Source organism: Echinops telfairi, unplaced genomic scaffold (genome assembly GCF_000313985.2).
Source record: "Echinops telfairi isolate 266 unplaced genomic scaffold, ASM31398v2 ScPeMD7_7440;HRSCAF=8478, whole genome shotgun sequence".
Classification (NCBI taxonomy): domain Eukaryota; kingdom Metazoa; phylum Chordata; class Mammalia; order Afrosoricida; family Tenrecidae; genus Echinops; species Echinops telfairi.
In genome coordinates this window covers 316,074-334,443 of record NW_022111340.1, presented here as the reverse complement: position 1 = coordinate 334,443, position 18,370 = coordinate 316,074, and the positions used below count along the sequence as shown (strand labels likewise).

General features: G+C 37.0%; 2 protein-coding genes across 2 annotated transcripts; one reads left to right on the top strand and one right to left on the bottom strand.

The window, feature by feature from the left end:
* Positions 1–1,370: 1,370 nt before the first annotated feature.
* On the top strand, positions 1,371–2,303 carry LOC101653642 (olfactory receptor 2J3). The gene has a single exon (XM_004717400.2). The coding sequence runs from the start codon at positions 1,371–1,373 to the stop codon at positions 2,301–2,303; it is 933 nt and encodes a 310-aa protein (XP_004717457.1).
* Positions 2,304–10,392: 8,089 nt separating this feature from the next.
* On the bottom strand, positions 10,393–11,328 carry LOC101653325 (olfactory receptor 2B6-like). Its single transcript, XM_004717399.1, has one exon. The coding sequence runs from the start codon at positions 11,326–11,328 to the stop codon at positions 10,393–10,395; it is 936 nt and encodes a 311-aa protein (XP_004717456.1).
* Positions 11,329–18,370: the final 7,042 nt, after the last annotated feature.

The following is an 18,370-nucleotide window of genomic DNA, read 5'->3' as shown; positions in this document are numbered from 1 at the left end:
CAGAAGTGTCAGCAGATGAATCTACTGTAGTTGTGTTTGGCCATATCCCTTAGACTAGGTGGGAAACATTCCTTTTTTTGGGGTGCTGAAAATGGAACCTTATAAGAATTGTCTTACCCAGTAAGTCACATACTTCCTGGAACATCTGGGCAAGCAGTTAGATTCATCCTGACCTAGTTTAGTAACCCTTGATGTGGTTTGCAAACGTCTGAGTATTGCAAAGCAGGAATGACTTCTGAGAAATGATCAAACTGACCAAATGGAATCAGGTCAATCCTTCTAGAAGTCTCCGTCATGCCAAGTACCTTAAATTTTAGATTGCTCTTTGTCACTCACGAGGCTCTAGTGAGTGGAAAGGAAGGACTGACAGTTACAGGCAAGGCAACAGAAGTGACATGGCGAAAGTACTAAACAGCACTTAAATAGAGGGTCACTCTGTCTTCTCGCAATTGCGGTTGCTGTTGTGTGCTGCGGAGCTGCATTTTGATTTAGAGCTACTCATGTGCCAGGATAGAATTGCTCTGCAAAGTAGTTTCTAGGCTGTAATTTAAAAAAAGTTTTAATGCTCTATACTTTACATATCACACAATTTAATTGTTCAGTCATATTAAGAAGAGTTGTGCAATCATCATCACATTTGATTTCCAAACATTTGCACCACCAGGAATCCTAATCCAAATCTTAATATCGTAATTGCAGGCATTTATCTTTCCTGTGAACAATTGGTAATTCATGAGAGAAACAGTCCATGAAAATAATCCTTTATTGCCTATTTAATTTCTTACCTTTATTCCAAAGAACACACAAACCCTCCCATAAGATAACTTGTAATGCTCACACACCTTTAGTTGCATTAATATATATTCAGAAGCCCTATTCCAAATTTCAGAAACTCAAAACATATGACATAATTATAAATTATGATGCCACATCTAAATATGTCTCTTTGTGGTCTTAGAGCACATGGACATATGTAGAACTTACCTTCAAGCCCTGTGGTACAGACCACACAACCCCGTGACTCTTAACTCTAACAACAGCAATTAGAATTCCTTTCCTCTTTCTTCCACCTGAGTACCCTCCTTTCTTATCCTGTCCTCATCTTTCTTACACACTGTAATTTTTCCCTACCAAATTAATATCTCTAATTTTTAATTACCCAAATGCCAAGGGATGAGAAGCCTCTGATTCAATATATGACAGGAAGAATACTGGATGGAAAATAAGAAGAATATACAAATTTTACTGCCATAATGGAATGTACATCTATTTGGAAGTGACATACATTTGTTTTCCAGTTTGTTTGCAAAGATTTAACAATGGGTTGGCAGCCTTTGATATATGTACTTCTTTCCTTCAGGTCATAGGAAATGAATGACCATGGGAAAAATGCAAGTTCTGAAGGTTACTTTATTCTACTGGGTTTTTCTAATTGGCCTCATCTGGAAGTGGCTCTCTTTGTGGTTATCTTGATATTCTACTTGATGACACTGGTTGGTAACCTATTCATCATAATCCTCTCCTGCTTGGACTCCCATCTGCACACTCCCATGTACTTCTTCCTCTCAAACCTTTCCTTTCTGGATCTCTGCTATACCACAAGCTCCATCCCTCAGTTGCTGGTTCACCTGTGGGGTCCTGAGAAGAACATCTCGTATGTTGGTTGTATGATTCAGCTCTACTTTGTCCTTGCACTGGGAACCACAGAATGTGTCCTTTTGGTGGTGATGTCCTATGACCGCTATGCAGCAGTGTGTAGACCTTTGCATTACACTGCCCTCATGCAACCTCGTTTTTGCCGGCTCTTGGCTGTGGCTTCTTGGTTAAGTGGTTTGACTACCTCAGCACTTCATGCCTCCTTTACCTTCTGGGTACCCCTGTGTGGACATCACCGAGTGGATCACTTTTTCTGTGAAGTTCCAGCCCTGCTGAGATTGTCATGTGTTGACATCCGTGCCAATGAACTGACCCTCATGATCATGAGCTCCATCTTTGTCATTATACCACTTATTCTCATCCTCAGCTCCTATGGTGCCATTGCCAGGGCTGTGCTGAGAATGCAGTCAACCACTGGACTTCAGAAAGTCTTTGGGACTTGTGGAGCCCATCTTATGGTTGTCTCTCTCTTTTTCATTCCAGTGATGTGCATCTATCTCCAACCACCATCTGGGAAATCTCAAGATCAAGGCAAATTCATTGCCCTTTTTTACACGGTTGTCACACCTAGTCTTAACCCTCTAATCTACACGCTCAGGAACAAAGATGTGAGAGGGGCAGTAAAGAGACTAATGGGGCGAGAGTAAGACGTGACAGAAAAATCAACTGTCCTGAAATTTTCTTCAGAGTATCTTGTCCATTTAGTAGAGATTCGGAGATTTCTTGGTCTACAATCCACCAAACACTTAGAACTGTTCAGCTCCAAATTTGTTCTTTTTTAAAATTGAAAATGTTATTTATGCCCAGATTTTAGTACCATTTTAGCGTTTGTCAAATTTCCTATTTAGTTTTATAGTAGTAACAACTGGTCTTTTTTTTTTTTTAAATTAAAAGCTCATTGTATTGGGGCCTCTTACAGCTCTTAAAACAATCCATACATCAATTGTATCAAGCATATTTGTATATATTGGTATCAGCTCCTCTTTTTCCCCTTCCCCACTGGTGGCCCCTTTATAAATTGTGAATTGTTATTATTTTCATATCTTACCTCCACCACTCTCTCCCTTCCCCCACGGTTTCTGTTGTTCATCCCCCTGGAGGTGTGTGTGTGTGTGGTTATGTGATGATTGTTGTGATCGGTTCCCCTTTCCTGCACAAGAACTGGTCTTCTAACAGAAATAAGTGTATGTTTGTGTGTAGTTATGAAATGATTATGTAAAAAGATGGGAAATCTTTTTTAAAACTTTATAAATACATTAATTTATACAAAAATCATTCATACCTAAAGAAAGTTTTAATGGTAGAGACCAATGTTTGTTTTTGACATTGGGCAGGCACTAAATTTAGCAAATATCTTTATCATAGCAAAGACAAAATGGTAAACATAAGGAAAAGGATCATGAACTGTATGATGACAATTCTTTGCATTAACTATACCTTTTAAACGATAAAATAATTTTAATTTCTTTTGGGGTTCTCTATACTTGTCACATTGAACTGTGTAATGGACAGACACATCCTTTTGGTAATACACTTATCTTAATCTTCTTAGGTTCCTGCAAAACAGTGTCTTCTTAGGGGATTATCTGGGCCAATCAAGTCAGAAATATGAGCTCCAAAGGTTTTGGTGACAATATTTATATTTTTTGGATTCTAAAGGGATAATTTTGGCATTTCTTCTCAAAGGACTCAGGATGATCACAGGGTCTTATTGTGAAGAAGTCTGAAGAGAAGGGAATTCTACCTTGGTAAGAAAAATTTCAGGAAAGCTGTGGTGAGGAATTGATCTCTATTTATCATGATATTTGCTGTTTACTGGTCCAGGTGTAAGGAATTTTCTTTTCTTTATATTGATGTGTAATGTATACTGAAGGCTGTATGTCATCTTGTATATTAATACATGCTTCAAGTCCTCTTAGCTTTCAGTAGACAAGGCTGTGCCATCAGTGTATCGCAGCTTGTTAATGAGCCTTCCTCCAATTCTGATGTCACATTTTCCTTAATATAACCCAGTTTTCCTAATTATTTGTCTCTCCTTTCTTCCTACTTTGTCATTGTCTGGAAGTTCCACTGATAATCGTCCACCATGGATGACTCTGATGGTATTTGAAATACTGGTGACTTAACTTTCAGCATCACTGAAACACTCCTGCTTACAGCAGTGCAAAGCATGGACAGACAGAGTGATGGCAGACATGGGCAATAGCATGAAAGTGTTGGGGAAGTAATGGCAGTCTTTTGTCATCGTCACCCCCAGTGACGGTCTTTTGGTTGCTAGGTGCTCATCTAGATTCCATGGGAACATTCCCTTGCTTGTTGTGAAACCATGGGTCCTGGCAACCTGAAGCAGGTCTGGGTCCAGTGCAGGCATTTCTTGGTGGTCTGCGGCTTCACCTTAGACAAATCCTGGAGAAACAGTGAGGCTGCCAGTTATTCCTGGGAATGTAAGCCTTTCCAGATTACTGTGACTTAACTTGGGATAGGACGGTAAATGCAGCTGTATTTATCTTTTCAATTGCTTTAAAGCCAACTTTTATGAAACTTGGCAATAAAGAGTGGACCATAAGAATTTCTGCTCTGGTTGAAAACAAACATAAAATTTTTGATAAACTTCCAATGGCAATTGAGTTGATTCAGATTCATGGTTATCCAATGTGCATCAGAGTATAACTGCACTACAAAGGATTTTATTTCCAATTTTTCAGAAGTGGCTTCTGGTTGAGGAGACTTTATGTCAAACCGAATTGCCAAACGTTCAATTAGCAGCTGATCACATTGACCATTTGTACCACCCAGGGGTACTTGATTGAAATGATATGAAGAGTTAGCGTCATTTCTAATGGAGTTCAGCCTTACAAGATATCAGGAGTTCTAAGTCTAAAGACAAGTTAAAATTGGAATTAAATTAGAAAAATAATGGAAAGGAAAAAACCTTAATGCTCACAGTGAGTTAAGTTGATGGGTCATTTTAGAGTGAGGATTCAATCAGTCTGGGTGTATCCAAGTCCATCCATTAAACAATTTAATATGGAAACAAAAATATAACTAGCATGAACATTTGGTCTTAAGGAAATCCTAAATTTGCAGGCAAGAAAATCTCAAGGGGAGGATGACAGACTGAACTAGTAAACAGAGAATATATATGAATTCTTGGAATAAGTGATTATTTCAATCACATCATGATAAATAATAAGAACAAATATTAAGAACAGTAAGTGCACAATTGATGGATTTTGCAACAGTACATTGACAATATAAAATAGATAACAATGAGTTAGAAATGGAGAAAATGAAGAAATTGGAAAGTGGCTACCATTAATAAATCAAAAGGAGCTTTAAGGACATTTGTTTATGTTTCCTTAAAGACTCGATGAAGAAAGAAACAAAATGTAAATTAAATATTTAAAGAATATCAAACTATTGAGGCCTGTAAGAATTACATTCAGAATGAGTCAAGCATTTTTGCCAGTCAGAAAATGTACTTTGAAGGTGAGGTTCAAACTCTTAATATTTTTAATTTTTCACTTCTGCTTTTATTTCTTACCCTCAAATAACATTTGATCTTTATAGAAATATTAATTGAACTCACTTTTTTTGCCTTTTCTCAAATAATCCAAACAGTAGCTAGTACAAAAAAATTTAACTACCTGCTAGAATAACACATTTAAAAGATGCTTCACCAATGACCACGTGCTCCAGGCATTGACACATGATCTGATTAGGAGAAAGGAATTTCAAAATGGGAAGATTCCGAAAATACGGGAAGTGAAGTCAAGTCACCTTTTTCTGTTTATAATAAGTACCCCAAGTTGTGTTGCTGATTTTTTTCATGTAAGTAAATAGCAGATAAATTATTGAGGAATGGCTCTTCTAAATATGGCCAAACGATTTGGGTTCAACAAAAAGTGCAATAAATGGATCCCTCTCTGTCCAGTGTGGAAATGAGCAGAGGGTCTCTGAGGAGATTGAGATTCTGGGTCAAGACATACTGACCTTGGGATCTAGGCAGTCCTGTGCCTCATATTGGGTCTGCCCAGAGTAGGACAAGTGCAGAACTTCGTCACCTGGAAGGAAGTGATTTTTGTGGCCTCTTGAGCAGTGGTGAAGTGATGGCACCCACAAAGGGGGAGCCACCACAAACATCCTCAGTGGAAGCAGAGACATCAGAGGCTAGCTGCCACTGTAGGCATGGACTTTTTTTTTTTAAAGCTTTGAACCAGAACCACAAAGTTAATTTTATTATTCAATTCTAAAATACTCAGAATAGGTAATCTAAGACTGAGCTGGTAAATATTTTCCTCTCAATAAACAAAAAACACAGAATTCAGTAGGTAGTGAGTGAGACCAAGATAAAGGAGAATTATTTTTTTTGATGATTTTAATAAAATATTTTAACATCGCTTTGCTTCCATTTTCCATTCAGCACAGAGCACCACCAACTACTTAAAATGCAAGATGTACTTTTCAGACTTTGAGATGTGTCCTGTGGTGAAATGGCACCACAGAGGATACACAGTGTCATGGCAAGTATTTTTCTAGGATAAAAACCAGACAATGAAGTTCTAGGCCAAGGGGCATGCATACATCTTGAATTCTTATAGTTGTTTCCCAAGACCACTCCAAAGTTGTGCATATTTATCTTTCCCCACACTCAGTCCACAGCAAATATTAGGTGCTTAGGTGTCTTTTCATTAAATAATCTGATGGAGAAAAATAATGCTGCTGGTGGTGGTATCTGTGTTTGTGTGTGTGTGTTTGGGGTGGGGGTGGGAGCTTGAGCTTCATCCTTTCTGGTAAATATCTGTTCATTTATTTTGACAATTTTCTTTTTAGTTGTGCATTCCTTTTTAATTAAAAAAAAAGTAGTAATACATACATAACATAAAAAGTTCCATGTCAACAACAACAAAAAAGATAAGTCAGAAGTCTATTTGGTTGCACATCAACAATGATGGAATGAATTCCTTTCTTTGATTTCGTAAATATCTTTAAATAGCTCCCCTAAAGGGTTATGTTCTGGACATATATAGTTCATAGTACAAACTGGGTTAGTCTTTTTATTTTTCCTGTTTGGAGTTAAGAGTTGTATTAATAATTTTACTACTAGATTGTACACCCAAACCATTATGCTTATTAAGCAACAGATTTTGGACTTTGAAGGGACCACTAATCAAGAGGAGCTTGACTTTTTGCTTTACTTAGGAACCTCCTGTCTTTCAAGTTTTTCCTTCAACTCTGATCTTGCTGTATTTCTATCCTTAGTACAAAAGATCAAGAAGTAGGGTATTTAAGTAAGGCTTGTAAGTCACAAACCATCAAGCTACTCATTTGTGGGCATGTTAGGTCAGGTTGACACTCCAATGACACTCCAGGTTGACATCCAATGGCATCATCCATGTATAAGAAAGGACCCATATAAAGAAGAAGTAATTATATAGGAAGAAGGTATCCTAGGCCAATTCAACTCAAATGAATTAAGTTTGATCCTAGTTCATAAGTCTCTCTTCAGACTCACATAGCCACATGCAATGATGTAGAATACAGGAAGCTCACAAGCTGGTGGGTGCAGAGTTGTGTGGATCCAAGGATATTGGAAACATTGAAAGGCAATTTCACCTTTCAGGAAGGCAAGGGGAAACAAAAGACTTGTGCAAGAAAACCACAAAACACTACTATGAGGAACCAAGAGAGAACAACACAAATGGGAAATGTTCCTTGTTCATGAATTGGAAGAATCAATATTGTGAAAATGTTAATACTACACAAAGGAATCTATAAATATAACAAAATTTTGATCCAGATCCCAGAACTATCTTTAAATAAATGGAAAAAACTAATAGCCACATTCATAGGGAGAAGAAAGACACCAGGATAAGCAAAGAACTACTTAAGAAGAACAAAGAAGCAGGTCTCTCAAGTCCTAACTTCAAAACCTAGTACATAGCCACAGTAGTTAAAACAGTCTGGTACTGGTACTATAGAGACATACCCCAATGGAACAGGATAGATAACCTAGAAATACATTCATCCACCTCAGAACAACTGGTCTTTGACTACCAAAAGACTACCAATGAGAAAAGAGGGACAAATGTAAGGGCCCTAATATATGGTATAAATATACTACCATACATAATGTAAAACACACAGCCAAAGACAAAATAGATGACTGATACTTTTTAAAATTATGTCACTCACGTGCATCAAAAGAGTGAAAAGAAACCACAGACTGGGGGAAATATGTTTTTTATTTTTATTTTTAAATTTTTTTGGGGGGAAATATTTTGGCAATGATTCATTGAACAAGGGACTAATCTCAAAATCTACAGAAAGCTGCAACACCTCAACAACAACACGATGAATAACTCAATTGAAAAATGAGTAGAGAACATGAACAGACAGCTCACCGAAGGAGCCATCCACTCAGGTGGCCAACAAACATATGGAGAAGTGCTCACAGCATAAGCCATGTGAAAAGTGCCAGTCAAAACCTCACTGCTGGGTTGATAGCAAAATTCAACAAAACAAAACAAATGCAGGAGAGGGTGAGGATAGAATGGACCTCTCACACACTGCTGGTGGGAGTGTTAAAATCATTAGGAAAAGTGGTATGACTCTTCTCCTCAAGCAACTGGGGACATAAATCTCATATGAACCAGCAATCCCTTTACTTTGAGCCATAACACGAACAGATATAGGCATATCCACAATAACAAGCAGATGGAAGCAACCTCAATGCCCAACTGTGGAAGAATGGACAAAAGATTTTGGTACATTTATGCAATGGAATGCTACTGTTGCGAGTTGCCATCAAGTTGGATCTGATTCATAGAAACCTCATGCCCAACAGAATGAAACATTGCTCAGTCTTGTACCATGCTCACCATTGTTCTTGTGTTTCAGCCTATTGTTGCAGTCACTGTTTCAATCCATCTTGTTGATTCTCGCTCAGCATACCATGAGCTTTTCCTTAAGACAATTTGCTTAGATTTTGATCATACCCAAATACTTGCCCAGATAGTTGCCAAAAGTCCAACTAATCTCTTGTATTGCTTAAAAGTCCTCATTTCCTCACCTTCATATTACCAAGTTTAATACCCACCATATTAAATCAGTATCAGATACTTGCAAATCCATCAATTTGTTCTCACAACTTGTAACTATTTTATGACAAGGTTTTAAGTGTGATTTCTAAAACCAAGTTTTAGCACTTTCAATTCTTAAATGACAGATTTTTAGCACAATTTGTACCCAAAATTTACATCAATAATAATATGTTCATATTAAGTGGAAAGTAATTGTTTTGGAAATGTTGATAGCGACATATGTACAAGGGAGTTAATACTACTGAATGATGGATTGCTATAAGATTTTAAGAACCTCCACAATAAAGTGATTAAAAACATTTTAAAAAATTAAATAAAAATATGTTCATATTGTCTGTTGAAGTAAACAAGTTACTTTCTATTCCAGAAATGAAAAATAGTTCTTTCACAAAATGATTTTCATAATTTCAGAAGACATTCCTAGTTGTTGCAGGTTAGACACAGACTTACTTCCAAATTGTTATTCATTATTAATATCACTTTCTTGTTCTCTCAGTGACTCAGAGTACCCCTACTTATGATATTGAAGTGGAACAATAGGAAATGTATTCATAGTTTTGTCTCTTTATTCTATTCATTTTAACATTTAATGGTACCTTTTAATTACAAATTAAAATATACAATACTTGTAAAATAAGAATCCCAATTAATTTTTAATAGCTATAATATCTATACAAATTGAATATAATAGATGTATGAGATTTAGAATTCTCCTTAAAGCACAGAAGGCTTCCCATGAATGATCACTGTAGCCATGTTGGTCATAAGGATGGACCAAACTTTCAAAGCATGATGAGACAGATGCTTCTCAGGTGACACTGGTAGGAAGTTATTGATGAACTCTATGACAATTAGTGTGCACTTAGTTATGCTGTAACAGAGGCATGAACTTAGTTCATGCAATATGAGTTGGAATTAATTTGATGGCAATGAGTTGGTTTTGAGTTTAATGAATTTGTAAGTTACATTATTAATTAATTTTACCAATCGATTTGGTAACTAGTTTACAAACCAAATATGTTTTGATGTAGTTTTACAAACAGTACTCATCTGGATGAATAAAGTTGAATATCATTATTTTCTAAAATCATCATCAAGAATATAAGAATTGTGATGTTTTATTTTTAAAAATTAAAAAAATCAATTTATTGGGGGCTTGTACAACTCTTATCACAATCTCTACATACATCCATTGTGTCGAGCATATTTATACATTGGTTGCCATTATAATTCTCAAAATATTTGCTTTCTACTTGAGCCCTTGGTATCAACTCCTCATTTTTAACCCTCCCTCCCTACGTCCCCTCCTTCACGAACCCTGGATAATTTATAAATTATTATTATTTTATCTTGTCACACTATCCAACGTCTCCCGTCACCCACTTCTCTGTTGTCCCTCCCCCAGGGAGGGGGTTATATAGAGATATAACCTTGTAATCAGTTTCCCCTTTCCACCCCTCTCTCCCTCCACCCTCCCGGTGTCATCACTATCACCACTGGTCCTGAAGGGATAATCTTTGTGACAAGTTTTATAAAAGGAATATCTAACAAGAGACTTAGGGAATTATAAGATAAAACATTAATTTTTAGAGAACCTAATTGCTGAATGGTTTCCTTTGATGTCTCCCCTGTTTTACTTGGAACTTGAAATCCTCTTCATCAGGTGAACCAATGCCCCTTTCACATCCTTATTCCTAAGGGTGTAGATGAAGGGATTGAGTGTAGGAGTCACCACTCCATAGAAGAGAGCCATGAACTTGGGCTGGTCTCTTGTGATGGAGGAGGGAGGTTGACGGTACATGCTAATACCTGGGCCATAAAATAACAAAACTACGAGGAGATGGGAAGAGCATGTCCCAAAGGCCTTTTTCCTTCCCTCAGATTTCATCTTGAAGACAGCATGTCCAATACAAGCATAAGAAGCAAGAATTAAGCTGAGTGGAACAGCTAACATAAAAATGCACACCCAAAAAAGTGTGAGCTCATTAGCATTCTTTTCTCCACAGGCAGTTTTTATCACAACAGGAATCTCACACAGCAAGTGATCCAGTTTGTTGAGACCACAGAGTGGCAACTGTAATGTAACAGTGGCCTCTGAGACAGCATAAATAATTCCACTCAGCCACACTATAGATACTAATAGGATACAGATTCGCTGATTCATGATGAGGCTGTAGTGGAGGGGCCTGCAGATGGCCACATAGCGATCAAAAGACATGAGAGCCAAGAGCAGACATTCTGTGCCACCCATCGTGTGGAAGAAATACAGCTGAACCACACAGCCCATGTAGCTGATTGTCTTCTTAGCGCTTCCCAGGTTCACCAGCATCTGTGGGACAATGCTCGTGGTGTAACACATGTCCAGAAAGGAGAGGTTGGTGAGGAAGAAATACATGGGGCTGTGGAGCCTGGAATCTAACTTGGACACCAGAATGATGGTGATGTTTCCCAGCATGGCCATAGGGTATGTTATCAGAAGAATAACAAAGAGAGGAAGCTCCAGCCAAGGATGGTCAGCAAAGCCTAGTAGAAGGAATTCTTCAGGGTGGCTTTCGTTAATTAGTGCCATTATCTTCTGTTTGTTTTATCTATAACTGGAAAGTGGTAAGGAACACTGATTGAGTTATAAAAATCATAAACCATGATTATGCATTGATCACCCTTTCATAGAAGATGGTGTACAGTAATGTGAAGATGACATCGCATGAGGAATCTTGCACAAGGAAACCTAACTTACTTACCTTTGTGACACCACAAATTAAAGACAGTTATTGTGACCCTCAATCTGAATGACTTTCTTTGTCAAATAGATTCCACTAACTAGCTCCTAGGATTGTGGCGAGTACTGAAAGAAAAAATAATAGCAAAGATGTTTTGGAAACATGCAAGGAATGATTTTCAACTATTGTTTTGCATAATAGCCAATCGATGAGTCAACTAAATATACGTTATTGGTTCCTATGTCTAGGGGTCTGATAGAGTTGATGTGACATGGGGCTCAAGAACCAAATAACATATTTAGGGAAACTGCTCCAAAGCAGTGTCAAAACAAAAGAAAGGAATTGAGGAACCTACATGGTGGCACACAGCATTTAGTTGGAGGAGGAGGAAAAAATCCTGGACCCATGAGCATCAGCAAGACAGTCCTGCCAATAACAATGTCTATAAAGTGGATCAGGGACCTATATAAACCGCAGATATATGAATGGATTTTGAGCTCACCTTTAATGGTAGTCCTGCTCTAAGAACAATTAGTTCTTAGGATGTGGCCTTTCTCATTACTTGCCCTCATGACGAGATCACCGAAGATATGGGTACTATAGCAAAGTGTGGTCAAGAAGTCAGATGGTCCCTGAGTATTAGAAATGTGTTTGAGGTCTTAAAAGTTTAACTTAAGTTAAAGTTTAACTTAAAACAAGCCGTCCTCTAAGTGAGGTGACATCTAAGTCCTCCTAGAAGCAGCACACCAGCCTGTGTGAGTCAAGGATTGTAAATAACAAACTTCAATACTGGAGAATTATTAGCATTTATAGTCTAAGTACCAGTTTGGAGAAGGCCATGGATGAATGTGAAAGCCCCAAACCCATTTGAAGTGTCTCCACGTGGATTAGGTTTCTGATAAATACCTTCTGACAGTTGACAGGCATATGAATAGCCTTGCTATCATGCTGAGTGCATTGGAAAGTGAACTAATGCAGATGTAGTTAGGTTAATTTAAAACCTTATACTTTGCTATCCCCTTTAACTAATTTTAAATTTGTTCTAATTTTTAAAATTATTTTCTGTTACTTTTTCAACTGAGGGTTTTCTATGTTCTATTTCATTATTTTTTCCTTAAAATATGTGGAGCTGATATGAAGGGCTCAAGTAGAAAGAAAACGTTTTGAGAATGATGATGCAACAAATGTACAAATCTGCTTGACACAATGGATGCATGTATGGATTGTGATAACAATTGTATGAGCCCCAAATAAAATGATTTAAAAAAATTATATGATTTTTCTTTACATGAAATCCAGAATAGATAAATCTATACAAACAGTAGCTGGATTAACAGATTCTTGGGGTTATGGTAGGGGAGGTTAATAGGAAATGGAGAGCTAAAAATAGGGAAGTTAGTAATAACCAGTACAAAAAAGAAAACAATGTTCCGAAATTTATTGTGGTGATGATTGCACAACTCTTTAATATACTTACACAGCTCTTTCATAATACAAACTATTACATTGTGTTATATGCCAATAAAGCTGTTAAAATAAAAAAACTAAACAACAACAGCCAAAGAGAAGTACTACAACATAGTATTAGTATTTGCTTTATCTTTAGGAAGGACAAAGTACTTCAAGCTATGCTAGTGACTTTTAATTTTATTCTAATTTTATGATTTCAATCGTTGCTGTCCTACCTACCTTCTGATTTTCATTCGGATTCCAATATAGGTCTTCCCATAAAAAGTGACTGCTCATGATTAAATCAGTACTTCAGTACACCTGATGGGAAATTTCCCATTTATCTTAATAAATTGACATTTTAGAATATTAAAAAAAGATAACTGTGCCTAGCCTCAACTATTTAGTTGAGTAATTAAGTTGTCTTTATGTAGAATTAAACAAGAAACTTAAACAGTTTTAGCTTCATTCCTATAAATTGAGAGAGCTGAGCCTGCTCAAGAGATTATTTTGTTTATTATTTCCTTGCAAAACTATTAAATTCAAACTTTGTGTATTTGCTCTTTCATAATATTTTTAAATCTACTTTAAAGATTTTGGAGGGATTTTCATTTCTGGGGTGGGTTTATGCACCTGTTTTCTGTAAGAGTTTAGACGGTAACCCATTGATTGCTCATAGTTACAAAATATATTTGTTCCTCTAGGGAAGTGTTGTAGGGAGAAAAGTCTACATGCCACTATAGACTCAGGGACTTATTCTAGCCCAGAATTCATTTTACTTTACTTTTTTTAAACTCAAAAGACATATTTACAGATAAAAACGAACTGGCCAAGTGAAGTATCACTTTGAGAAAGATGAGTTAGGCAATGACATTTTTTGTTATGAGTTTTTCCTTTAGGTGTTAACGTGTATTTCATGAAATCCACAGCATTTCTCAAAATAAAGAAGGTTTAAATGGAAAGTGAATATATTGCATAGGAACAACAAAATTTAGAGTTACTCAGCCAGTCAATTAGTGGTTTCAGGTCATAGATTAAATACCGTATTCACAATTTCCTTTGCGTTAAATCTCGATGTCATCCTGGGAGAGGTTGCACGAAGCTGTTGAGGGCAGAGATTCAAGTGATGCCCTTTGATGACACACTGTGCAAGTCTACTGTGTGCAATGAGGATAAAACAACAATAATAACAATGTGATGGCAAGACAGCAGTAATGCCAGGTAATCCTTAATGATCTTTAATGTGCCAAACATTGCAATCTACTTTTTATATGCACTGACTCATTTAATTTTTAGTATTTAGATTTCAGGATATGGATAATCATTGATCCCTGTAGTGAATAAGTAGGGAAGTGCTGAAGAAAACATAAACCAATGTTCTAAATGAGGTAGTAAGGTAATGAGGTACAATATATTTACATATAATAATAGGGAAATAGATCTATGTGCATATATTTGCATATTAACTATTCAGGCAGCAGATGGACATTGGGCTTGACTCAATGTAAGAACTCCCTCAATGCAAGAACACTTTGTTCTAATAACCCAGTATCCTATGATGCTCACCTTTCCAACACAATCGTTGAGGACAAAATGGATGCATAAGCAAATGTGGGGAAGAAAGCTGATGGTGCCCAGCTATCAAATGATATAATGTTTGGGGTCTTAAAGGCTTGAAGATAAACAAGCGGCCATCTAACTGAGAAGCAACTAAGCCCACCGGCCTGTGTCATCATGAGGTGTGGATGGGATCAGGTATCAGGCATCAAAGACCCAGAACAAAAAATCATATCAATGTGAATGAGGGGGAGTGTGCAGTGGAGACCCAAAGCCCATCTGTAGACAATTGGACATCCCCTTACATAAGGGTCACAAAGAAGAGACAAGCCAATCAGGATGCAGCATGGCACCAATGAAAAACAACTTTCCTCTAGTTCTTTAATGCTTCTCCCCTGCTCCCACTCTCCTGACCCCAATTCTACCTTACAAATCTATGCCAGAGTATGTACACTGGTACAGATAAGAGCTCGCAAGACAGAGAATCCAGGACAGATAAAACCCCCAGGACCTAATAATAAGAGAAGCGATACCAGGAGGGTAGGGGGAAGGTTGGGGGAAAGAGAGGGAACTAATCACAATGTTAGACATATAACCGCACCCCACCCCCACCCACCAGGGGGACGAACAACAGAATAGTGGGTGAAAGGAGACAGCGGATGATATAAGATATGAAAATAATAATTCATAATTTATCAAGGGTTCATGAGGGAGGGAAGGTGGAGGAGGGAGGGAAACAAATGAGGAGCTGATACCAAGGGCTCAAGTAGAAAAAATATTTAGAAAATGATGATGGCAACATATGGACAAATGTGCTCGACACAATGGATGGATGTATGGATTGTGATAGAGCTGTAAGAGTCCTCAATAAAATGATTTTTTTAAAAAGAATGGATTTGGTACATCACCCAACCCCCCCAAATTTTTACCTAGTGTCCTGGTTTTCAGGCCTGTTTTGGGGTTATTTAGGGTACTGATTCAAAAAAATTGCTTTGGATTGGCTGCAGCAGCTCCAATTTCTTAGATATGGTCTTTCACTCAATTTTGAACAATTAAGTTATATCAATTTTTAAATCTATCATCCTACTTTGAAATATGAGAAGAATTCAGACCCACAAATAACAGGATAAGACAAAAAAGGTAAGAAATAATTGAAAAATAATTAGATATAAAGAGACTTCCAAGAGAAGCTGTCTATGGACCCATGGTGGCTATTTGGTTACCCATTAAGCTGCCAATCATATGGTCAGTGGTTCTAGCCTACCAGTCACTCTACAGCATTTAAAACATTTAAAGATTTGGAGCCCAGGGGGTCAGTTCTTCTCTGCCCTATTGGTTCCCTATGTGTTAGAATTGATTAGATGGCAGTGAGATTTTCCTTTTGTATGGGAGGGTGTGCAATATATACAGCGACTGTAAATTGGAGACTATTAACCCAAAAAACAGCTTGAGAAGGGTGGAAAATAAAAAGGGAAATAGAAAAGGCATATGTATGGAAAGTATGAGGGCAATTTAGAGTGTTGAAAATGTAAGACTTCATAGCAATTTTCTTAAATATTTTGAGATCTAATCTTTTCTTCTTCAAGTTATACACTAAACATTTCAGAACACATTTTAATATATAGAAGTCAGTGGATAATCTGTGTGAAATATTTCAGAGGTGAGGTTGACTTCAAGGTTCCCTACAAGTAAAAAACCTTAACTTTTGTTTTAAGAGTTTCTATGTACAGGTGTGTACTGGGTACTTTGGAGAAACAAATCCACAGCAACTCATGTATAAGAGAGTTTTATGTAAAGAAAATGTGCATCACAAAAACATCCCAACCCAATGCTGCCCAAGCCCACAAGTCCAACATTAACCCATTTACCCAACACCAGTCCACAAAGTCCTCCACCTCACAAAACAGAGGCAATGATGCCGACTGCAGGAGAAAAGCTGAGTCAGTGAACAAATAAGCATCTCAGCACTAGCAGGGGGCTCCATACGGCTGCTCCAGCACCCAGGGCTGCATCGGGATATGTCCATGTAGCTTCTCCTTGGGGATGTCTTGTAGGAAGTCAATCTTGCAAGCTGAAGCAGGGAACTGCTAAGGTAGCTGCACCTTGTTGCGCCCTTCCCAAATAAGAGACCGGAGAACTAGAAAGGCGAGGCTCACCACCCATTTATCCCTCCACCTTTCAATTAGCTCCACATGTGATTATCGGCCAGGCTGACACAATTAACTAACTCAAGGTGGATGAGTTATGCCACCTCATAGCAAGACTGAAATGCTTTAATTTTAAAAAGAGTCTTTGAACTTTGGTAGACCTATTTTGGGTTTCAGAAGATTTGAATCATTTCTTTTTATACTAAACTTGGGGAAAATCTAAGTTCATGTAGTTGGCGCTATGCAAGTATATCTTTGGATTTCAGGACACTAGGTGAAGTATAACTCGGCCTAAACAATACAAGCTACTTTAAATAATGCCAGTATGAACTTCCCCTATCTCAGACTGCCTAACGTTACATCAAAATATTTTTATTTTTAATGGGCAAGCAGAATGGGCAAGCATATGCAGATTTTTTTGTATCTCAAGACTAGAGCTGATAGAGGGGGAAACTGGTGCCAGTTTTGGAAACAGTGGTCAAGTATACCCAGAAACAAGTTTAACATTTGAGGCACCAAAATGTGTGTTGGCCAGTGAATCATTCTAAAAATTCCAATCCACAGTATTAAACAATTGTTCCAAGGGGCATCTATTATCTATCCCTTTAATACTTTATAGTTGTCCTTTAATTTTTTATTATGAGTTGTTCTTTAATCTTCTGAAGATTAATTTTATATTTGACAATCCATGAATCTTCCATAATTAATTTCATCTAATTCTAATGACATTATTCACTCAAGTATGCTTTTAGAAATTTTATTTTTTTGTATTATTTGGCAATATTCTCACATTAGTTTTCTTAACAGTTTTATTGGGATATAATCCATATATCATACAATTTAATAGTTCAATTAAATCTAGAAGAATTGTGTAATCACTACCATAACCAATTTTAGAATAATTTATTTTTCTTGTATTTCTTGTTATTGGCTCCCCAAATCTCCCCCACCCCAATTTCCCATGCCTTACCCCCAAGAAACCATTAATTCAGTTACTCTCTCTATAGATTCACCCATCCTGGATTTTATGTATGGAAAAACATACAAGAGCAAAAAGAAGAAAAAGCTAGTACCATTAATAAAGTAAAATAAAGAACCCAGTTGAAAAGATAACAAAAAACTAAGAAAACCCAGAAACAACTTTAAAATGTTTCAAAAGGGAGATCAAATGATAAAATGCTAGATTTTAACCTAACTACATCTGCCACAATCCACTTTTTAATGCACTTTGTATGAGAGCAAGGACATTTGTTTTCATATTATATAGTTTTATTGGGTTCGTTGTGAATAGTCAGTTTTATATAGTTTCGTTGGTGAATAGCCACCTCCCTCTCCCAGATCTGTCTTCATCACATTGAAATCTTTCCACAAATGGAGAATTTCTCTGGCTATTTCTTAGAAACAGAACACTAGGTGAGCCTAACCAATGTAGTTCATACCTGTACAATTCAGCTCAAAATCCTTCCCCTAAATATGTGATTAATTGTTTAAGGTTATGCTAATGAGGGGCTATGAGTCCTCTGCCTTTGAAGCTTTCTATCTCCACTCATTGGTTTCATTCTAGTATAGTTCATTAATGTATCTTTTAAAATACCACACACAGCATTTCAATCATGTTTACAGCACATTTTAGCTTTGTTAAAGGTTCCTTATTCCCTTTACAAAAAAAGGTTCCTTGTTTCCTTTGCAAGAAAGAAGCCAGAAAGTGTTGGCAGAGGAAAAATGTGGAACCCTGGAT

Excerpts from the sequence above, each read along its gene's own strand:
- LOC101653325 (XM_004717399.1), bottom strand. The coding sequence starts at position 11,328 with ATGGCACTAATTAACGAAAGCCACCCTGAAGAATTCCTTCTACTAGGC.
- LOC101653642 (XM_004717400.2), top strand. The coding sequence starts at position 1,371 with ATGAATGACCATGGGAAAAATGCAAGTTCTGAAGGTTACTTTATTCTA.